This window comes from Cornus florida, unplaced genomic scaffold (genome assembly GCF_030987335.1).
Source record: "Cornus florida cultivar Cherokee Brave unplaced genomic scaffold, ASM3098733v1 CherokeeBrave_3.0.0_Hap2_Chr11, whole genome shotgun sequence".
Taxonomy (NCBI): Eukaryota; Viridiplantae; Streptophyta; class Magnoliopsida; order Cornales; family Cornaceae; genus Cornus; species Cornus florida.
Window position 1 is genome coordinate 126,988,870 of NW_026775581.1, and position 24,820 is coordinate 127,013,689.

At 33.2% G+C, this 24,820-nt stretch overlaps 2 protein-coding genes across 4 annotated transcripts; both read left to right on the forward strand.

The window, feature by feature from the left end:
• Positions 1 to 5,811: 5,811 nt before the first annotated feature.
• On the forward strand, positions 5,812 to 18,474 carry LOC132284636 (uncharacterized). Of its 3 annotated transcripts, XM_059786759.1 has the most exons (8): positions 5,812 to 7,076; positions 13,321 to 13,558; positions 15,210 to 15,268; positions 15,365 to 16,001; positions 16,888 to 16,950; positions 17,115 to 17,229; positions 17,332 to 17,654; positions 17,753 to 18,469. In XM_059786759.1, exons 1-2 carry the CDS (start codon positions 6,192 to 6,194, stop codon positions 13,339 to 13,341), a joined length of 906 nt encoding a protein of 301 aa, XP_059642742.1. In that variant the 5' UTR covers positions 5,812 to 6,191; the 3' UTR covers positions 13,342 to 13,558; positions 15,210 to 15,268; positions 15,365 to 16,001; positions 16,888 to 16,950; positions 17,115 to 17,229; positions 17,332 to 17,654; positions 17,753 to 18,469. The 3 variants fall into 3 exon arrangements, with proteins under 3 accessions (XP_059642742.1, XP_059642740.1, XP_059642741.1); XM_059786757.1 differs by having other exon boundaries at positions 15,365 to 16,950; positions 17,753 to 18,474; XM_059786758.1 differs by lacking the exon at positions 15,365 to 16,001 and having other exon boundaries at positions 17,753 to 18,464.
• Positions 18,475 to 20,508: 2,034 nt separating this feature from the next.
• LOC132284523 (uncharacterized) lies at positions 20,509 to 24,120 on the forward strand. The gene is made up of 4 exons (XM_059786632.1): positions 20,509 to 21,269; positions 23,315 to 23,404; positions 23,527 to 23,594; positions 23,848 to 24,120. The coding sequence occupies exons 1-4, from the start codon at positions 20,628 to 20,630 to the stop codon at positions 23,981 to 23,983; spliced, it is 936 nt and encodes a 311-aa protein (XP_059642615.1). The 5' UTR covers positions 20,509 to 20,627; the 3' UTR covers positions 23,984 to 24,120.
• The last annotated feature ends 700 nt before the right edge of the window (positions 24,121 to 24,820 follow it).

A 24,820-nucleotide genomic window follows, 5' to 3' on the forward strand; every position in this document is an offset into this window, starting at 1 on the left:
ACACAGTTCTTGTGTTTAATTACAAATACTGAAATCCATATATGCTACAACTAACTACTAAGATACCTCAATTGATTGACAACTTGAAGCGACACAATGGACACATACAACTCAATTTCAGCCACTGTGCAATGCATTGGATATGGTATATGTGAGAGCATGTCATCCGAGTGACTCGGCATCCAATGTCCATCTTATCCTTACATATAACACAGAGTACTTCCTCCTCACCATCATGATCATCAATATCACCTTCAAATCTCACCGTCTCCATTGTCTCCTGAAAGTACTCCCTCATAGCTCGTTCCAACAATGAGCTTTCCAAATCTTGATCATACTTGTTGTCCAAGAAAGAAGCTGTTTCCCTCACCATTCTTCCTATTTCCCCATGGATTGAACCAAAGTCCAAAAACGATTTGGACAGTATCATCTGATTAACCTTCTGATGAAGTTGAAACCAAAGTTCTACCCGCTCCTTTGCAAGGTTTCTTGCTTCAAATTCAGTGTGGGGTAAAATCAGTATATTCTCAATGTATATGTCCAATCTGAATAGCTTCTGACTGGAGTTGCAATATCTATTGACCGTGAAACTAGCCACATCCAAAACATGACGGATTAGGTCGTTCGGTGTTCTCCAACTCAGTCTGCTCGCATTGCATCTTCTCTAAAGGGAAGGGGATTTTCATGCCATGGATTGTTGTGTACAGGAAATCATAGGTTAAAGACTTGTTTGGAAATCGTCGTGATGAGATCTCTCCGATACCGTCTCGGGTGATGAGGCCTCTAGTTTTGCTTTCAGGGTATCCATCTACAGGGTGATAAGTCTGCTCCACACGGAAGTTGAATTTAACGTTGATGCAAGGCAGAAATTTACCATCATCGCCTCCAATATTACCATAGCCATCCACCCAAACATAGAGCTTTTGTGTGGTGGCTGCCATAGCAGAGAAGAGGGCCGGAGAGAAGGTCAATGATACTACTAATTTAGTAGAGAGGAGAGTGATCAGGCGCAGATAGGAGGAGAGAGAAAGGAAATTGAAGGCTTTACTACATACATGGATGAGGACTAAGTCTATATATAATTTTAGGAAACTTGGTGGTCAAGTATAGAAGTTACCTTAATCGGTATCTTGGTTTGGAAGTAAATAAGGATAGGGCAAGATAGGAAATCTCTTAATCCTCTTATTTATTTATTTATAAATTCATTTTATAAAATTATTCTTTATCAATTTTTAATATTATATATGTGATTGGAGCTGAGTATCACGATACCATTAATATTATGACATCACCCTCTACTTAAACAAAATTAATTCAATTTGTCCTGATTCTTATCTTGATCTTTTAAAAAAATTACATTACAATCATTGCTTGACATTAGATAAATTTAAATAAAAATATTTATAAATTAAATAGTAATATGCATGCTTATGAAAGGCCAAATTAGCAACGTGTGCGTAGTAATCGTTGTGGGAGTTTGGACATATCACTTTATCTAATTTATATATATATATATAATATACTGTTTGTATAGAATTTATAGAGATAGAACACAGATTAATTAGGAAATTTAGAGAAACGGTATGAAATGTCTATATATACAGATTGGGTTCCATTTCCACTAAGATTTCTCAATGCGATTTCTAATAGATAAAGCCCACATAATTATGAAATAAATAAATAAATAAAGCCCAAATGCAAATAAATTAGATAAACATGCAAATTGACGTTTAAATTATAGAGACTTGATATGGAACAACTGCCTGCCACCCAAAATAATGATCTTTCTCCCCCATTTTTTCGTGTCCCTCTTTAGTTAATGGCTGCTAATTATCACAAATAGATAAATAGACTATAATTATAAAATTAGAAAAGTGATAAATAAGAACAATAATTTTGTTTGGAATAAAATTTAATCCCCTCTCTCATTTTCATTTTTATTACTTTTCTGATTTTATAATTACAAATTATTTACTAATTTGATATATTTTCATTGACATGACATTACTAATGACATGATATATGTGTATATCTCCCTAATATTAATACTACGTATATGATATACCAATAATGTGTTAGAATTGCCCAATTTTGTGTTGAGTTGCTCCCAAATTTTATATTTATATCTATCAATACTATTATAAAATTTTGAGGGGTTTTTTTTTTTTCCTTATTTTTAAATATTTGATATGTTTTTAAAATACAAAAAGAGAGTTTTTCTTAATTTTAAACATTTTTTTTATATTTTTTGAAAATACAACAAAGTTTATCTTTTTTCATTAAGTATATGTTTGCATTAAATGATAATAGAGAAAGTCCATTTCCTATACATAAAAATAACCACCAGAAAACCTTAGCTAAACAAATCATAAAAAGAGACAGAGGTAACATCAAGTACAAAAAATACTCCTAAAAATATAAATAAATTACATTAATCGCTTTTAAAGTTTGGCAAATTTCATAGAGATAGAATGTTTGAAGTTTATTACCATTGGGAAAATTTTGATAGGATGGAAGAAGAAGATGATTTTGAAAAAGTGAAATATATGAGAAAATTGTGAAAGTGGAGTTTATAAAATATATAAGAGAAGGAGTTGATGTTGATGAAGGAAAATTTTTGAGAGATAAAAATGAGAAAGAAGAATTAGTACCCAAAAGGTAGAATTTGAAAAATATAAAATTGAAGAAGAAAGAAAAGAAATAGATAGTGAAGTGAACACAAAAGAAGAAGTTGTAGGAATTGAATCTCAGATAATTTGGTGAAGAAATTGAAATATCAAATCTAGAAGAAAACAAAATGTTTGAATTTATGCAAGAAATGAAATATGTTCAATTGAATGATCTCATGGTTGAAGAAAATTTGAGAAAATTTTGTACGTAATATTTCTCAAGTGATGTGACATGGGTGACTATTGAAGCATTTTTTTGATTCAAGTGAGGAAGTCAAAAGTAAATTCATGAAGTGCAAAAATTTTCAAGTGAAGCTAAAGAACAAATGTGGAGGTCAGCTACGAGGTCGGGTGAAGAAAAATATTATGAGCACGAAGAAGACATGATACAAATTCTGCACAATAAAAGAGATTGCAAAGAAAATTTTTGCATTCGAAAGCACTAGAAATTTTGATGTATTTTGCATTGGAAAACATTGAAATTTTGATGTATTTAATAATTACAACGTTGGATATCATGTTTGTGGTATGTTTGATTAACAGGTTCGTGGAAAAATAATTTTGAGTCATTGGAATTTTGCTAAGAGAATTTTGAGGTATGTAAAAGATACCACATTGGATGATGAATTGGCAGATTTTTTCGCAAAGTTTTTGGTAAAATCTTTTTAAAGAAAAACCTAGCAAGATTGGGAATGAAAAAAAAGTTTGGTTTACAGAGGCATTATTGAAAGACTAAATCAAATTTGTAGGGAACATCAAAAGTATGTGAAAAAGAACTTGTTAGAACTTGGAAGACGAAAGACTTATGAAAAATATTTTACGCTCAAACCAACGAACGGAGTCTTAATTAGGCTTAGCATGTACCTGTATTGGGCCCTCTTTAATCCAGTACCAGGCTCCTATTATATACTTCCTCCATTAAGCTGTTCCATGGGCTGAGCTTGTAACTTGTTTTGTAACTATACACTTTTAACTTCCAAAAAAATTTCATAAATGAAACAATCTATATATACGCCGTTGTAAGTAGGCAGTGCAGTTGATCAAAAAAGAAACAACCTATATATACGCCGTTGTAAGTAGGCAGTGCAGTTGATCAAAAAAGAAACAACCTTGTCTGGTTGTCTCTGGAAACATAAACAACATAATGACAGACGACAAAGTAAGAGTTTGTATCATAATGAGTCAATGACAGACGGCAAAGTAAGAATCCGTTTGGTTTGTAAATTTGAGAACAGTTTTCAGTTTTCAAAAAATCGAAAATAGAAAATTATACAAAAACTCATGCTTAGTTTAGTTTTTTTAAAATTGTTTTATGAATTTTTAAGAATTGTTTTCAGAGTTACAAATCAAGTAAGCCTAAAATTTTGTACAAAAAAACGCAATATTAATAAGACAAATAGTTCTGCCACGTGACCAACTGGCAAGTTACTCTCCAATTCTCTAATTAATTCAGACATTTTAATTCGATTAGTAATTCATGTGGATTAAGCTCCCTCAACTATAATTTTCTCCTAACTAATTATAATAGCTTTCGGATTTGTTTCATATGGCAAAAAAACTGATCCCAGTCATGGTGTAATGGTTTTCCTGCATGCAAAGGAAAATAGTAAACAGTCCGATTCAAAAGGCGTATCAACATTTTTGTACAAAATAATTCTAAATGTGAGATATGTATCTAAAATTGCCTTTCAATTTTTAATTTATATAATTATGGTTAGAACTAAACTCCCATTACCAGAATGGTAAAAGCTCAGTGTGGAGAGAGAACCATGAAATGTCAAGATGGCAAGATTTAATAAGATATAAATGGAAATACATACAAACAATTGATTTAAAAAACCATATCATTCATAGCACTTTGATGCATTAAATGTTGGAGAATAAGAATATCACTGCTTTTAAGTATTAAGTAAAGAGAGCAATGATAGTTAGACTTAAATGACATGGGGAATGCTTTTCGTTTAATAGATAAATCTACGATTTACCTAGATCTCATGTTACTCTCAATTGAATGTATTTATCATAATGTGGGAGTATAAGAACTTGTTTGATTTGTCACTCAGAAAACAAGTCAAAAGAGAATGTTCTCATATAAATAAAAACAAACATTTTTTCAATGAGTTTTTATAAAATAATTTTCAAAAAATTTCTACCAAACAGATTTTTATACAATTTTTTAATTTTCAATTCTCACAAAATAAGAAGCTTTTCAAAAAATTAAACCAATCAGATCCTAAGTATATCACTATTTTTTATTTTAAAACATTCACTTAAAAACTTGTTAAGTACAAGGATTTTGAACAAAATGAAAAGCTTCAAAGTCCATCATTCATTAGTGAGAGTAAAAGTATCTATCCACTCACTATTTCTTTCAAATTCTTTTATTTAAATATCATTACTCTAATATCAAGTCTCTTATATCCTATAATTTAAACATCAATTTGCATGTTTATCTAATTTAATCGCATGTGGGCTTTATTTATTTATTTCATAATTATGTGGGCTTTATTTATTAGAAATCGCATTAAGAAACCTTGGTAGAAATGGATCTGTATATATAGACATTTCATACCGTTTGTCTAAATTGCCTAATTAATCTGTATTCTATCTATATAAATTCTATCTATGCAGTAAGTATATATATATATATATATATATATATTAGATAAAGTGATACGTCCAACGTAAATTAGAATCTTACTCCACTAGGATTAGTACGCACACATTACTAATTTGGCCTTTCATAAGCGTGCATATGAAATACTCTAATTAATTTATAAATATTTTAATTTAGATTTATTTTTCCAAATTCTAATGTCCAGTAATGATTATAATGTAATTTTTTTTAAAAGAGTAACGATAAAGAATTAATTTTATTTAAGTAAATTGTGATGTCATAATATTAATGGTATCATGCACTCACATATGTAATATTAAAAATTAATAAAGAATAACTTTATAAGAGGAATTTAAGAGGTTTCTTATTTTGCCTTATGGTTTTTTTAAACTGATCAAAGTTACTTTTGGACTTAACCATCAAGTATCCTAAAATTACACACACACACACAGTCACACATATACTAACCGCCTTCAATTCTCTCTCTCTCCCCTAAGAGGCGGCTATAAAACGAAACTGAACCCGGGCTTTGGTTCTGGCTTCTGAGGACTTGTTTCCAAGCTTGGAAAATAGACGGATTTCTGAGCTAGCGCCTCTAGAAAAGTCATTCTTGCCCTCTTTACTCTACCTTAGGGCAAATTAGCAATAGGATCGGATTTGTACTGAAGCGGTTCACAGAATTCGGGCCTGATCTCTCTCCTCCATCTGCTATATTTCTTGATAAAGAAGACGTAAACCGAACTTTGTTTTTTTGTTTGAAAAGCGAATTTCAGCTTTGTTTCCTAAAATTATAGACTAACCGTCTTCAATCCCTCTGTCTCTCTCCTCCTAACTGCGCATCTCTATCCTCTCCGCCAAATTAGTAGTATCGCTGAACTTCGATCTCTCCGGCCCTCTTCTCTACCATGGCCGCCACCACAAAAAAGCTCGTTTGGGTTAATGGCTATGGTAATCTTGGAGGCGATGATGGTAAATTTCTGCCTTGCATCAACGTCGAATTAAACTTCCGTGTGGAGCAGACTTATCATCTAAAGGATGGATATCCTGAAAGCAGAACCAGAGACCTCATCACCCGAGACGGTATCGGAGAGATCTCATCACGACGTCCATACAAGTACTTAACCTATGATTTGCTCTACTCAATGATCCATGGCATGAAAATCCCCTTCACTCTAGAGAAGATGCAATGTGAGCAGACTGAGTTGGAGAACACCGACGACCTAATCCGTCATGCTTTGGATGTGGCTAGGTTCACCGTCAATAGATATTGCAACTCCGGTCAGAAGCTATTCCGATTGGACATATACATAGTGAATCGACTGATTTTACCCCACGCTCAATTTGAAGCAATAAACCTTGCAAAGGAGCAGGTAGAACGTTGGTTTCGACTTCATCAGAAGGTTAATCGGATGATACTGTCGAAATCGTTTTCCGACTTTGGTTCCATCCACGGGGAAATAGGAAGAATGGTGAGGGAAACAGCTACTTTCGATCAAGATTTGGAATTGTCATTGTGTCCTTTCTTGGACAATGAGTATGATGAAGACTTGGAGTTGTCATTGTTGGAACGAGCTATGAGGGAGTACTTTCAGGAGACAATAGAGCCGGTGAGATTTGAGGGTGATATTGATGATCATGGTGAGGAGGTGGAAGTACTCTGTGTTATATGTAAGGATGAAATCGTCATTGGGTCTCCAGTCATTCGGATGCCATTCTCTCATAGATACCATGTCCAATGCATTGCAGAGTGGCCATTGTGTCGCTTCAAGTTGTCAATCAACAAATCTGAGGTATCTCAGTAGTTAGCAGTAGCATATATGGATTTCAGTATTTGTAGGGTGCTCTGTACATTCATAATTGTGGTTTCCTGACTTCAATGTAAAAGAATTACTGTATTTTGTAGTTTTGCTCAATATAGTTACGGATTGGATTCATTGTTTTGCTCTTTTCAAATGGTCTTTTGGATCGACGGTGATTAGCTTTTCTTTTTCTAGCTGGCATATGTATGGAATAGAAGTTGGTTCACTGTATTGCCATGGTTAGAAGTGTTTAATATGTTAAAACTAAGTTACGAAGAAAAAAAAAAAATCACACCTTAGTTTTTATTTAATTTGAATCATTTGTGTGTGGATATGAATTTGGGCACATTAATCCAAATTAGATCCACATTTCAATGGAACTTTAGGATCCCATAATTGGATTGTTAGAGAATGTTAGTGACAACCTTGATTGGATTTTACATAATGTAGCTAGCTAATCCAATTTCTTATTTTGTTTTTACAATTCACACCAGCAGTGTATTTTCCAAATTCCTGCAGTTAGTCTCGACCCACATTCATATTGGTATTTCTTCTGTCTTCCTTTTCCTCACTAAATTTGTGAGCCAAACAAGGCTTTGAGGATGGTTGCTTGCAATGGACATTTACAGCACATCCAAGGTTTTGAAATCAAGAACAGAGTGTTCCAAAAAGGGTAACCTTCACTTCTATTAAAGAGCTCGTGAACCATCATCCATAAGTCCCTAAAGAGACACAAACACCACCATCATGCATAGAAGCAACTAAAACAACTACATGGCTCTTAGATAGAGCCTACATGACAAGTAACACCCACTTCTATATCCTTTCCATAGCATTAACAAGGGTCCGGGTTTGGGACATGCTTGACAAAACAAACTTTACCTCCAATGCAAACGCGCCATATGCTTCTAACCCAGAATTCCATTCTGTTTGTAGCTTTCAATGGAATCGACAAGAGTTTCTTCCAATGGTCTACAACTCCAACCCAGCCTCTGCAGTTTTTTTGAACTCGAGTAACTCAACTCTTCTATTTCGTCCCACGCAAAAAACCTGCCAATAAATAAACAAGTGAATCATGCTAATATAAAACCATAACTAAAAGTTAATCGTGCTAATGTTATATCTAGTATTGCTTCATCTATTAATTAATTTTATTAATGCTTACAGGACAAAATATCATCTGATGAGTATTTATTTAGTTATTTTTGGTAATGTCCTGTAATGAATATTGAATGTGTGTGTATTGTGATGCCAGACACTTACTTCTTGGGATAATTGTAGTTAGGATAGATTCCTTTGAGAATTTCCACCAAATCCTGCATCTTGATCTTGTGAGGAGCACATATGTATCTTCCTTCAGCTTTGGGCTTCTCATATGTCAATAGCAGCGCTTCAGCAACATCGTGTACATCTACTATTATCCGAAGCCTGTTCTCCATTTCCTCATATCCTTCTGTAAGGTCATATAGGGAAAATGCCATTCGGAAAGTGTTAGAACTGTAAATGTTATGTAATCCACTATAAAGCATGCTAAGAAAAACCAGTATGACTAGCAAAAACAAAGAAGATGACTTGTAATAATAATCAATAAAGTTATTAAATTTGAAACAAATTACTGATATCAAGTGTCTAATAATCTATATTACAAATGAAGACAAAACCCTGCAAAAATGGAAGACGTGAACTCCAAGCTATGTAAAAAATCTGCTAGCAATTTGCTCCAATGACTGTCTTGACTTCTGCAATTTGATTGAAAAATGTTGAAATATATAATCCAAAAAGTTTTGTCTGGATTTTGTTTGGGTTATTTTGTCACCTTTTTCTCTTGTTTTTGAACTCGGTCATAATTTGGGATTTTGATAGAGGATAACTTATTTGTTGTTTGCTTCATGTGATTGTTATTTTTGTATTTGTTTTCTAGTTGTTTTGATCCTTAAGATCTATTGCAACAACTCCGAACTCACTAAGCCAAAACCAATATATGGTAGAGTGCATTTGAAAGAACTCAATTAATATGTCCAAAGACAGATGGCCTTAGAGCTTTACCCAAACTCAGCTTCATTTTTGGAGGTCCAATACTATTGAAATTCGATTAGGAAATTGTGGGTGTGAGTGTGTGTATGGAATGCTCCACCTATAGAACTCAGAATTTCCTAGTGTGAGAGTCATCTTAAGAATGTCACTGAACATACATTATCTCAAGCAAAAGGTGCTGCTTTCAATTTTTAATATGCCAAATCTTTTCTCAAGAGGAAAATTGTACTGATCTTTACTGCTAGGGATCATTTATGATCATTAGAGGAGCTTCACACACATTTCAGCATGAACTGTTACAATATTAATGGAACAATTAAATTCTGCAAACATGAATTTTTTAATCTTCTGAAAAGCGGTTCATTCTACTGCTATATATCTATCAGCCCTCATCAGAACTTTAGATGCTTCAGCCTGTATAGAAACAACAGCTAAGTTAGTAAACCAGCAATCCCTTATTTTTCTGATTTATAGGTAGTTTATTCCACAACTTTGTTAAGACTGATATAAACTAACTCAAAGTTGTAACAACTTCAGTTCGTAAATTGAAAATAAAGATATAGAAGTGAGGAACATTACTTTAATTCATATATATGGCTGGTTAATCAGCCCATTTGCAAAAGTAAAATCACGACTCAGAATTTTAATAAAAAGTATATCAAATTTAAGGTAATGAGGTTCAAGATATAGAATCTGAAAATTTCATTTTGGAATACGGATTGATCCCCCTTTGGGACTGTATGTTGTGGAAGAAATGGAACCCAAGAAGATGTTATGATTCTTTAAGCAAATGGTCAATTTAAAATGATCCGACTTCGTTGGGATTGATCTCTTTGCAAACCAAAACCTTGTTAGGAATCTGGGCATTTCTAGACAGCCTAGTCTATGGTGTCTCGTATCCATTTTTCAAACACTAGTACCAGAAAATTGTGGAGTCCTGAAAAAAAGACTTTGCTTTTCATATTGTTTCTCTAAACCATTAGTATACACAACCACCAATTCATTTGCAATTTGCAAGTGAAACACTGCATCAATTGGGCATTATAATGTATTGTTATAGTATATTGTATGCCCATAGTTGTATAAATTTGACAGCAAGGACTAGTGACATTTGCATTTCACATTTGTTTGCTGATCTGATGTACTTTTATTCACAATCTGATGTACTTTTGTTGTGCTATTTGGGAATTCAGCCAACTCAAAGACATAATTTAATATGATGGTACTTGCATCTTGGGACAACCATTTTTTTTTAGCAACTAGGAATCTGTCAGGAGAATATTTTCATAGTTTTTGGCCCTTCAATATTCTGGCATTAAGGTCACCTTTAACCTTAAAGAAAATTTGCAGAACTCCAGATTATTTAATCAATTAATTAGCCACGAGATGAAGTAGGACAAAGGAAAATGAGAGAGAGAGAGAGAGAGTAATGATGTTGACGAACCTAGTAGCTTTCTAGAAGAAGGCTTTGTCACTTGTTTCCTTTTTGGTCTGTTTCCTTCTATAATTTAAACATCAGTACTTAGTATAGCATGTGGATTTTAACTAGCAGACAACACATTCTTGGCAATAAATGATCCCAATAAGATGTTATGATTGTTTAAGCAAGTTGTCAGACCTCATTTCATTGGAATTGATCTCTTAGCAGATCTTGATTTTCCAGATTCAGCCTAAAAATCTGGTGGCCCGACTTTCACACTATAACATATAACCATTCTTAATCGACGTTGTAAGTTGCAACAACATGTCATCATAGTGTATCCCTATATAATTATCACTCTTACTTTTATCTCGTATAAACGTTGTATTGTTATATATTTTGTGCAATGGTGGTTGTGCTTTTGCATGCATAATTGACATCTAGTGACATTCAATAGGTTTAACCATTATCTAATTTTATTATTATGTATCCCAGACACACTGAGATTTGGTAAATTCAATCAAGTTGGACGAATAAGTGAATATGGCAGTACTTGCTTAGTTGCTTGTCAGCATAGCCATTTTTTAAATAGGGGACAGGTCTATGATTTTAGGTTACATAATTTGTGAAGTTTTGGCCACTACATAATGGAAGCGAACTATATATATATATTGTGATTGAAGATTACTTTTGGCTTCTGCAGTTTAATTGATGTTCATCACCATAGCCTTATCAACCTTTGGACGGACCCATAAAAAATATGAGTTTTGTAGAAGGACTCAAGTATCAGCAATATTCATGAATCTAGAGAACCTTTACTGACTTAATTATTATCTAAAAGCAATGCTCAGACAATTCATGGGTTGTCTCCAATCAATTCTTGACCTTTACTTGAAGAGACAGAGGAAAAAATTAAAAAAATTAAAAAATTGAAGATTCCAGAATGAAGAATGGTCGGCAGAATTAATTGGATGAAGGTCGAATGACAATTCATATATATGGCTGGTTAATCAGCCCATTTGCAAAAGTAAAATCACGACTCAGAATTGTAATAAAAAGTATATCAAATTTAAGGTAACAAGGTTAAATATATAGAATCTGAAAATTGCATTTTGGAATTCGGATTGCTCTCCCTTAGGGACTGTTTGTTGTAGGAAAATAAGATTATAAGCTAGATTGTGGATGGGCCTTTTGGTGATTGATTGTTTTCCTAGCAAGGAGATGGTGTAGGTTACCTCTGCACTTAATGAGGGAATAAGAAAGACTAACTACATTCCTTAAGGTGTTCTACATTTTGTAGCTCAGACACTGCACTAATGCACCAGCATGAGAAAAATTCCAGTCCACAAAAATGTTCCACTTGCAAAAGAATACCATAGATTAATCACACATGCAGGGGATGGGGGTATATGAATATGAGCCTCACACAAGATATAGACTACTGTCGAATTTGGTTAATTGCCATAACATTCCTACTAGTTAAAACTTAATGGAAGCATTAGGAGCTAGGGTACCTCTGCTCTTCATTACTGATACTGTCTCCCTACTTGTTACGCGCATTGCTCTTGTAATTAGGAAGAGGGACAGGATCTCATATTGCATCTTTACTGACTCCACACTTTTCCCACCAACAGCCTTGGCTATGTTGTGCCACCGGTCAGGGGTGTCCTTATCATATATTGCAAGAGCATTCTCAAACATTATTGTTGTAAATTAGGACTACTGACATCCAATAGGATTAACAAATATCTAATTTTATTATCATGTATCCCAAACACACTGAGATTTGGTGAATTCAATCAAGTTGGAGGAATAAGTGAATATGGGCAGTACTTGCTTAGTTGCTTGTCAGCACAACCATTTTTTAAATAGCTCACATTGGGACAGTTCTATGATTTTTGGTTACATAATTTATGAAAGTACTAGGAATCTGTCAGGAGCACATTTTCATAGTTTTGGCCACTACATAATGGAAGAGAACTATATATGTGTGTGTGTGTATATATATATATATATATAATGAATGAAGATTACTTATGGCTTCTGCAGTTTAATTGATGCTCATCACCATAACCTTATCAACGTTTGGACCCATAAAAAATATGACTGAAAAGGAGTCTTATGTGTCCCTTGTGTTGCTTCAAGTTGTCAACCACCAAATCCGAGTTATCTCAGTAGTTAGTAGCATATATTGATTTCAGTACTTTGTAAGCACAAGAACAGGTACACTGTACATTAACAATTGTGATTTATTGAGTTCAATGTAAAAGAATTAGATTTTGTATCTTTGGTCATTAATATACTTACGGATTATGAATTGGTTTAATTGTTTTGCTCGCTTCAAATGGCTTTGGATCGATGTGATGATAGTACATAAGTTTTGTTTTGTTTTGTTTTTTTTTTTTTTTTCACTAATGTGTTGCATATATGTATGGAATAGACACTACAAAAAAATGGTTATTTACCGTATTTTATTTACTACATTTAAGCTTTAAACCTTGTAAAAACAGTAAAAATTTCATTTTTGAAACTAAATTTTATATTAAAAACTAAATATTAATTTCAAACAAATTTTTAAAAGAAAACTTCATATTTACCACATTTTCTTTATTATTTACTGTGTTTAATTAACGTGGAAGCTTTGAGACCATCCACTTGTATTAATTACTTATCACACATCTGTATTGGATTATTGCCTTGAGATCAGCTGCTTACATTACTTGATCTAATCTATAGCCCCATCATACGTTGTGTGTGTGATGTACTAGTGGTTGGTTGCAGGAGAAAACCCTGAACGATTGAGGTGTGGATTGATGATTGAGCGTCGATTTTCTATTATTGATTGTGAACTTACAATCCGAATGTATAGAATCTGAGAGTTTGAGCTTCCGAGTATTTCAAAGAGCTTTCTTGGGATCGTATCATCACAATCACCATCTTCATAGTGTTCTTGGTCTTCGCCTTGTTGTTCATCCTTCGATCATCAGCAGAATTTTAATTAGAACCTCTGCAACTTCTGGTAAGTTTGTCTCCTTCGATCATAGGCATCTATGGAGTTATGTAGGTTTCAGTTTTTGTGTTTCACAATTGGTTCATCACCATAGCAAATTACCATATTATGTTCAAATTCGGACCTCAAAACGATTTCATTATAGCAAATTAAATGCAGCTTTAACAATTGGTTCATCAACATAGCAAATTACTATTATTAGTTTCAGTTTGTAGACAATCAAATTCATGGAGGTTCAATTCTTCTGAACTCTGATTTTGTATTCTGTATATGTATATTAGATGTGAGAATTTCTATTGACTCTGCTAGATCCATACTTGACCCACCAATACCATAGCAAGCCATACAATAGGAAAGTATTGTTTATATTACTATTTTTATTTTCGTATTGTTGCAAATGTGTATTTACATGTGTATATATATATATATACAAATTCATATGTGTATGTATATATATACAAATTTATATTTAAATGCTCTAAATCTTCCTTTAACTGTTTGTTTGAGTTTTCAAATAACATTCTTTGCAGTGAATTGATTTTCTTTAGTGGCTATATTCCTGGATTGTGCCTTCAGAAACTATATAACAAAAAATGGAATACAGAATGTATTTGCGTGCTTTTTTTTTTTTTTTTTTTTTTGGCAAATTTTATCAGCTGATTTTTGAGTTTTTCTCACACCTGTTTTCTGTTATGGGCTATGTGCAATGCACTTTTGCCTTCAAAAGTAGAACAGTTCTCTTTTCTTGGGATGTTTAATTCTTCCTTCATTCATTTAAGTTTCATTCTTTGTGATGAATTGATTTTCTCTAATGGATATAACCATAGAGCTGTGCCTTCAAAAGCTATAGAATAAAAAATGCAATGCTGAATGCATTTGAAGTGAGTTTGCTTGCTTCTTTGCTATAGGCAATAACTCTCTGAATTTTATCAAGTGACTATGTTTTGATCATTTGCATTTCTAGTGATGCATTTTTTATTTTCCGGAATTTTTCTAGTGATGCACTGATTTTTGTATGTCACATGGAATTATGCTTTCAAATTTTGTAGAATAAAGAATGAAAAGGTTATAGTTCCGTTCTCTTTGCATTGTTTGTTGCATGAAATTTTGTGTTTCTTAACCATTCTCCAAGTAGAGTTCACATTGCCTAGTTCATTTCCGGATTCTTTTACTTACACACATATATATTTTTATTGCTGTTTTAAGTATGAAGAGTTTGATGCTTTCATAATTGGCATTTTGTACTTTGCATAGGTTGGCAGGTAAAATTGACTTGGTGAGAATTTTGTCTGTATTTTTGCCTTCATTAACACCTCAATGCTAAGCCTAAAAGACTCTAGATATTGCGCAATTTTTACATGGGCTGCTTCCAAAATGAATAATTAGAATTAATGGCCTACTCAATATTGTTGAACCTCCCCCCAACTAAAAAGAATGGTTCACGCATAATTTAACTAAAATTTTCATCTGACATAATAGTGGCATTTAACTAAAAAGATGGCTCTTTGTCTTGAAATGATGGGAAACTAATCTGCCATGTCAATTTGAATGCGATTCTTTTGGTCATGAATTCTGTTCATAAAGTACTTCTCCAAATTTGACTCTGTAATTGTTAATGTCCTGTGTGTTCTACTCATCTTAATTCTGTTCTTTATCGAAGGGAGTGGGCATATTGTTCTCTGCAATATTTGGAACCGGGAATGGATCCTCAGTATCAGTGTAAGATTCTTGTGCAATAAATTTGTAAATTGTGTTGCAAATTTTCATTCTTAATCAGCAGGGGAATAAAACTTGATTTTTCCTCCCATTATACAGTGAAAATGCTGGTTTGTTAGCATTGACACGTGTTGGCAGCCGAAGAGTTGTGCAGATATCTGCTGGTTTCATGATTTTCTTTTCCATACTTGGCAATTTAGGTGTTACGATGTCCAAATAATGCAAATAATCCATAGTTTAAGTGTTTAACCCATAGTAAATAAACCTTCATTTCCAAGTACATTTGTTAAAAATAATTTACTATTCAGAGATATTCGGAGCTGTCTTTGCCTCAATCCCAGCTCCAATCATTGCAGCTGTGTATTGCCTTTTCTTCTCCTACGTGGGTATGTGTTACCAAATGAAGAAGTCCCTATTTTATTCTAATTTTTCTACTCGAATCATTAAGGAGTTCAAGTTCAATAATTTTTCTTGAATTTGTGTTCATAGCAGTCGATCCTTGAAGTTGCTCTTCATTTTTTTGATTCCTGAATTTGCGTTTCATTTAATGATTCTGTGCTTAATTTGAATCTCTACATTCTTGATGATTCATAGCAGTCGATTCTTGAAAGAAACTGTAGAAATCTTTTTGATTAAAATTGTATGATAATGTTGACCTTCTATGTATCCTTTAGGTTTTGGAAAGATCAAATTAAGCGCAGTAGTTATGCTTTTAATTTCAAAGTTACCCACTCAAGTAAGTTGCTTTCTTTTTGCTTCATGGTTTCAGTTTGATTGTGTGTTTGATTGGACCATTTTGAAATATCTGCAATCTCAGCTTGCCAAGCCTCCTTCCCGTCCTCTTGTATATGTTGGTATAATTGTATGTGATCTCAATTCCTGTTGATATGAATAACTTGTTCATAATTTACAATTCTTTTGATGAATTTGTGCTTAAATATCTGATTTCTTGATTGATTCATGGTAGTGAACTGTGTCATCTAGGATCGTAGTAGTTAATTTTCTTTGAAAGGCAATCATAGTAGTGAATTGTGTGTGTCTGAATTAAATTCCGTCTAGAATCGTGTGAAAAAGCAGTACCCTGCATGAGTAATTCGAATACTCCGAGTTGAGTTCATGTGGAAAAGCAGTGCAAGGCCCAGAAATTTGAGATACTTTTACATGTACACAAAGTATTCCTGAATAGAGTAATTTGAGATATTTTATTGTTCTGCACCAGTCTTTTACTCTTAAATTATTAGGATATATTGTTTATATTGCAGGAAAATGACACTATGAAATCAAAAAGGGAACTAACACCTCCTTCCCTGCAGATGCAGAGTGTTTCCAATTACTTAATATCATTAATTTCTTTAGAACTTGAAATCAATGTCATAACTATGGTAATAAGGCTCACACCATCCCACATATAGGATCAACAGTATCACATAATGTGATATCATAAACTAACAACTTATTATATAACTGTGCCTTCTTCATAAGTAGGCTCAAATCCTGGTAAAATTAAGCTAACATACGATAGACATGGGGTTAAGCCTTTGTATTGATTGGGATAGAGTCCGGCATAACCTTTGGCATGAGATTTGTGCTCTTAAATTAATAACTACTTGTTTATACTTCAGGAAAATGAGACTGGAGAAATTTCGGAGGGAATCAAAAGCTCATTTACTGCAGAGTTGTTTCAGGTACTTAAACTCATTAGTTCCATTAGAATTTCTATAGGATCAACAATAGCCCGGAATGGGGTTAAGCCTTTGTGTTTATTGGGATAGAGGCCGGCCATGGATAGGTGTAACCTTTGGCATGAGAATTTTGCTCTTAAATCAATAAGATGTTGTACATGCTGCAGAGAATGAGACTGAAGAACTCCGAAAGGAAATCAAAAGCTCCTTCCCTGCAGAATTGTGCTTTCACAAGAACATTTTTACCCTGCATTCTACCCCCTGTTCGCCCAGAGCACCAGAGTAAGTTGCTGCTGTACATTTACCACACTCTTCATAAATTTGTAGTCCCTTGTGTTATGTTACTCCTGTTGATGATGATGGATTTTTATTTGGAATATGCAGGCTTTCGCTTATAAAAATCCATCAACATTTAAGTGTCTCGTATGCTTTTCCAAAAGGTTAAGATGTTGAACATTCTTCTGAGAAGATTAGGTTACATTATCTACAAAAATACAGCACGGAGACGCGAAATCATCCAGGCCTGTTTCACTACAAGGATGCCTTTTGCCCTGATTGTGGAAACAGCTTCGAGAGTGATGATGCCATGGAGGAACACCAATTGAAGGAGTGCGAGTACAATTAAGACTGACACAAATTATGTTAGCATTGGTCACGTATATACAAAACATGCAACAATAACCCAAGTAATAACAAACTAAAACAGGGTATATGCAGCTACCTCTGTCCTCTCCATAACCTTAAATCAGCTTCTTATTTCTCTATTAATTTGGTCCCATCTAAGGTTAGACTTCTTATTTGACAGTTCAATGACATGATCAATGTGCCTTTCTCATCGGAAGCATTTGTTGCCGGCATGTTGGCGCTTTTCCTATACGTCGCACTGCATCGCAAAGACACTGCAACCAGGAAAGACCGGGGCATGCATTGCTGGGACAGGTTCCGGTCATTCAAGACGGATACGAGGAGCGAAGAGTTCTATTCCCTTCCCTTCAATCTCAACAAGTTTTTCCCATCAGCGTGATTCTTGGGTTGTAGTTTTTGAGGCAGTGTGATCCAAGTCATGAGCTAGCCCCCAATAGCTCATTGTGGGTAATTTTACTTTGATCATCAATCTCTTTACTATATTTCTTCACCTCCTTTTCATTTTAGTCTTTAATACAAAAAACCATGTTTAGTATAGATGAATCTCTTGTTCTCACAGCATTATCTGGTGAGCGGTTTTTCCTGATATTCCCCTTTTAATCCCTGTATGTGAAACTGGTGTGATGAAATGTAGTATGAGCATCATTTTTTTTTTTTTTTTTTCATTTTATACTAACCATGCCTGTGTTCTTTCTTTCCATCATTTTTTTTTTTCATTTTATCGTAACATTTTGCAACCTAGATATCGAATTCAAAATTTTTTCCATCAAATTCAAATATACGAATTTGGTGTGGGCATAAATCCAAAATTACGAGAAAGATAAGGGATGTGGGAAAAAATTCACGTGCTGCCGCTCTTATGAAGCCGGACAATGTGAGATCAATGGAAGAATGGATGGAATTTGTTAGAAAACTTTGTTCTAAAGAGTCCAAGGTAAAAATGATCTCTTTAGCTCTGTATTTCTTAGTTTAATGTTGCTAGTATGCTCCTGAAAATGTCAAATATATTTATCGGAAAAACAAAATAATAATTTACTTCAAATATTATTTAAAAGAAAATTGTCAAGGTGAAGACATCACTTTGATGATCCAATATTCATCTTTAATTGAGTGCAGGACCTTCTTTAGTGTTAAGAGGAATAGATATTTAGTGCACTAGCTCATTCGAGTCGTACGTGCATAATACATGTTCACACATATATAATATATATGGCTCAAATAAGTTAATATATCGTGCACCGGACATACCAAATATCTTATCATGCTGAAGGAGATCGAACCCCGATAAGGAAAGTAATCACATATGGCAAGAGAAGTATTTCCCCACTGTAATACGCGATTGTAAGTAGGAATTGCAGTTGATAAAAAATGAAACCTCCACCTTGTCTAGTTGTCGGGGTTTGAGTCAATACATAAAGGTTCAAATGCTAGCGCCATGGTACTGTCCAATTCTCTAATTAATTAAGACACTTTTATTCGATTAGTAATTACTAATTAATGTCAATTAATTAAGCTCCCTCAACTAAAAAATTTTCCAACTAATAGCACCTTTCGAATTTGTTTCGTATGGCAGAATACTGATATGAGTCATGCTAATATGGTGTAATGGCATGGTATTCCACTAAGGAAAATAATAACGAGTCCCATTCAAAAGGTGTATCAACATTTTTGTACATAATAATTATAAGGCTCAGTTTATTTGTATGTAAAATATTTTTTTTAGATTTTTTTTTTTTTTTTTTTTCAGATAAAATATTTTTTTGTATTTTTTTTTTTCGATATTTGGCAAAGGTTTAAGTCGAGTTCATCGGGTGGGACGGATAAAATAACTTGTCAAAAATTGGTGAATAAGTTATTTTCGTTATGTTTTAAATTTTTTTTTCGTAAATAATTTACATTAACCAAACACTAAAAAACATAACAAAAAATATTTTTCTGTATTTGGTAAAGGTTTAAGTCATAAAATAACTTGTCAAAAATTAATGAATAGGTTATTTTGTTAGGTTTGAATTTTTTTTCTTTGTAAATAATTTACAATAACCAAACTCTAAAAAACATAAAAAAATATTTTTGGGACTCAAACAAACTCAGCCTGAGATATGCATTATTTAGTGGCTTATTTAATAGAGCACTATGTTTTCGATCTAAACTAAAAATAATGAAATGTCAAGATGACAAATTTTAGTAAGAAATAAATGGAAAATGATTTTTTAACCCATGCAAACAATTTATTTTAAAGACCAATATCATTCATAGTACTTGATGCATGTCAGAGAATAAGTAGATCGCTGGTTTTAAGTAATAGTAAAGAGAGTAATGATATTTAGACTTAAAATAAAATGGAAAGTTAAAAGACTTCTCATTTAATAAAAACACTTACAACCTAATTAGATCTCATATCACTCCCAATTGAGTGTATCTATTTAGATGAAAATCACTCAAAAAAACAAAAAAAATATTTTTATATTTAACATTTTTATTTTAATTGAGTTGTTATAAAATAGTTTCCAGAAACTTTCAACTATGAGATTTTTGTATAATTTTTTTTTTCTTTGACTTCCGGTGCTCATAAAATATATATATATATATATATATATATATATATATATACTTTTGAGTTATAGTAAAACATTGACTCAAAAGAATATCAAAATCGAGGATTTCGAACAAAATAACAAAAAACTCTAAGCCCTTCATCTATTAGATACACTCAATTGAGAGTATATCCATCGACTTCCCATTTCTTTCAAACTATACCACCTAAATATTATTTCCACATACAGTAAATCAAATAAATTGAACGGCCCATAATTATGGGTTATAAAGAGTTCCGATTTGCTCTCCATCACTTTCTTTATGAAGTTGGCATTATACAACGCCCACATTCAATGGCCAACTGATAACAACCCAACACCAAACCTGTCTTTCCTCTTAGTTTATAAACACACACACTCTTTATCAGCCCTCACAATCCACAACACACACATTCACCTACCTCCATCAGACTCACAATACACAAAGCTAGAGATCGAGATATGGTGAACTTTGTTGCTCTACAGAAGCCATTGTTGAATGGACTAATGAAGATGGCTGGTATTGTACCTCACTCGGTAGAGATCGAATCAGGCACAGTTATGAACATCTGGGTGCCCACTGAATCCGTCAAGAAACTCAAAAAAGATCAACCCATGATCAAACCAAACAAACCAGTGGTTGTTCTGGTCCACGGCTTCGCAGCAGAAGGCATCGTAACGTGGCAGTTCCAGGTCGGTTCTCTGACCAAAAAATACGCCGTTTACGTGCCGGACCTGCTCTTCTTTGGCGGGTCGATCACGGACAGCCAGGACCGGTCGCCGACGTTCCAGGCGGAGTGTTTGATGAAGGGGCTGAGGAAGATGGGAGTGGACAAGTGTACGGTGGTTGGGTTCAGTTATGGTGGGATGGTGGCTTTCAAGATGGCGGAGCTGTACCCGGACTTGGTTGGGGCACTGGTGGTGTCTGGTTCAATTCTGGCTATGACTGACTCCATCAGCAATGCCACACTTGAGAGTCTTGGCTTCTCTTCTTCTTCGGAGCTGTTGCTACCCACCTCTGTTAAGGGTCTCAAGGCACTGCTTTCTGTTGCTGCTCACAAAAGACTTTGGTTTCCTGATCGCCTTCACAAGGATTTCCTTGAGGTTTGTCTAACTTTCTCTCTCTCTCTCTTAAAAAAAATTTATTTTGTTGTTATATTATTATTATTATTTATTAGAAGGTAAAATTTTGGGTACAGACTATATTTACAAGTGTAATGATAGGAACCCAAAAAGAATCTCCCATTTGACACTAATTTGACGCGATTGGCTACACTTATTATGTGTTAAATATTTATTTTTTGAAAACTATTTAAGTAGATGGAATGGACAAAAACACGTCAGATTCGAAATATATTCGAAGAAATAATTTGGTGACTCTATCATTTTCCTATTTACAATACCCCAATAAATTAATAGTCAATATTTTTTAGTATGATAGAAAATAATTATTTGCGATTGACACAGGATACTTACTGTACTTTGATGTACTTTGAAATACTCTGTACTTTCATTAGAGGGTGTTCTGTGAAACTAATTGTCAAAAATAAAAATAAAAAAACAAAAGGTTGTATAAAATGAGATTCAAAACATATAGTAATCCATTGTATTTAAGAAAACAGTTCAAATGATACACCTTATAAGAAAGATTTTAGTGACTCTAATTAACATTTACTTTACCAATGAAAATAGACTAATTGGATTAGGGTTTTTGGAAATTATAAATGATTCTAATGTGTTTAACCATTTGATATGAGTACTTGAATTTCAATAAAATTGATGAATGAATTCCAAAAAAATTTAATAAAAATAAATAAAAAAAACATTTTATGATGTCTAACATTACTTGTGAATTAAAAAAATAAAAATGGAGAAAAAAAAGCTAGAAATGGAAAAGGCACTCTCTTGATAAGATTGAGGGCTGGCTTTCTTGTACAAGTTGCTAGCTACTTAATAAGTCATCTTCACTTGAACAGAACCATTAACATTCTTAGAGGGGTGTCTGAGTACCAAAAAAACAACCATTAACATTAATTTCACACGTTATTTTTATAAAACTATACTATAGAATTGAGTAGAGCATTTTTTAAAATTGATAACCATCTAATATATATATATATATAATTAATGCTTAAATTAAAAAAAAAAAAAAAAAATTGAAGATTTGAAGTGTTTTTTTTTTTTTGTTTGTTTTTTTTTAATCAATTGAAGATTTGGAGTCTATAATATATCTGCTTTATCGGACTTTAAATGAAAGTTCTATAATAGAGATAGGGTACCACATAGTAATTAATATGAGACTCTGTTCGATTGCATAAAATTAAAATTAAAGAAAAATAACTTACAAAATTAAATTAAAATTTTTAATTACAATTTCAAATCTTCAATTTCATACAACCGAGAATAATAGACTCATGGACCTCATTGCCAATGATCTCCATCTTGTCCAGCTTGGCATTAAGTCAAGTATGCACATGAATTTGAACATGTATCGATAGCTTATACGCTACTAAGATGTATAACTCTGTTGTCAGGAATTGACGAGTTTATTCTTTCTCTTGACATTATTGTTTAATCGGTGCAAGATTTGGTAGTTGTCACTTTGCTCTACTAACTAAACCTAATTAATACTTCAACAGACTCTGTTTGGACGGTGAGTTCACAACCTTGACTCTGAGTGTCCAAGTCTTGTAAAGAAAGATGAAATTATAGTATAGAATAATTCTATCAAAAAAATATCCCATTATTTACCAAGAAAAGAAAAATATATATGTTCTTCATTTTGATTCTACAAGTGAAATCGGAGCTCATTTCAAACTTTTTTTCACTTACACATGGTAAAAAGAAATGCTAGTGTAGATCATTTTTCAGTTCTCAGCTTATAAAATTTTCAACTTGCATATTATTATCAACAAATTAATTAAAACTTTCATAACCCCGATTCAAGATAAAATGGTTAAGTAAATAATTTGACAACTGAGACAAGCAAAAGTAAACGCCTGTATAAGTGTGTGTGTGTGTGTGTGTGTGGATATATATGTAAACATCATAGTATTCATAATCATCATTACACTATCAAAACCAACGCCATTCGGATTCAAACCCAAACCTTTCAGGCTGGTTTGAGATGATTTCAATGCCCATTACAGGTTATGTTCAACAACAGAAAAGAGAGAGGAGAACTGCTTGAGGGCTTGATAGTCAGCAATAAAGATCCAACCATCCCCAATTTTCAACAGGTGAAGCAACTAATTTATGTAAAAATTGCAAGAAAACCTAGCTAATTTTCTTTTCTTTTCTTTTCTATTCTCCTTTCTTTTAATTTTTGTGTGTGTGTGTGTATGTGTGTTTTGTGGTGCAGAGAATACATCTTCTCTGGGGAGAGGATGATCAGATATTCAAGTTGGAGCTAGCCCAAAACATGAACGAGTAAGTCTTTTTTTAATTGATCATGCTACACTAAGTCAACCCACTTACCCAAACCATTCAATAGGTGGACCATAGAGTTTTCATCTCCTTATCATCAAATTAAATTGATTTAGTAGTCACTTGGTTGAACACATACATAGCACACAAATTAAATGGCCCAAATTGGACCACAAAAGTAGGTGTTATTGATAACCCTAGCTTGTAAGTATATATAATAGTCAAATTGATATGGATTTGGATGATGTAATGACAGGCAACTAGGGCACAATGCAACATTTGAAGGCATAAAGAAAGCAGGTCACCTAGTTCACCTAGAAAGACCCTGTGTGTACAATAGATGTCTCAAGAAGTTCCTAGCTTCGCTGCAACAAGTTGTAGCCCATAATTAACTAATTCAATTCCACTTTCTTTTTCTTTTTTTTTTTCATTCTAAACTCATGTTATTTTCAGCATTGTTTATTATTTATGATTTTATGTAAAACCTTCATGTGTCTCATATGGAGAGAAGATGTGTCCTTGTTGTGGAGATGATGAGTTTATACTGTTGGGAGTTGGTGCACAGCGGAATGATTGTGGAATATAATATGGATAGAGAATATGAAGAAGTAGTGAATAGATTTAACTTGTTCTTTTATTCAATTTTTACTTATTTTAATTTTATCAAAATAAAACTAAAATCAAACCACAAAGCAAAAATAAAGTGCATGTAAAGTAAATCGAGTTTGAGAGATAACACCATAATTTTTAGTGAGGAAATTCCAATTGGTAGAATAGACCAATTGTAACAGAAAAAACTTCGTTGCAGTCCTGAGATAAACGATCCACTATATTTGAAGCAAAGTATACTGAACTTTGACTGAGTCTCATACCCTATCGTTCTACCAAAAACCAATCGCTGACAATCCCTGACTTTGCGACTCCCCGTTCCAACAGCTCTCAACCTCAGGCTTACTCTTAATCTTTGTAGAAGAGTTGCAGGTATATCAAACAATACTCCACGAATGCTTTGACCCCTTTAAAGTATGATCGATCGCTTCATCATTTTTCTTCTAGATCTGAATTTAACGAAGAACGAATGAATTCTGCTTTTCGGAATTTCTGAATCTTCAATTATGCTCCAATTCCGATGAGATAAAGAACAATATTCCTAAATCACTCTTGTGTTTCTGTGTGTGCTCTCAAAAATAAAATCAGAAAATCAATTAAATATCTTTAAAAAATGGCTC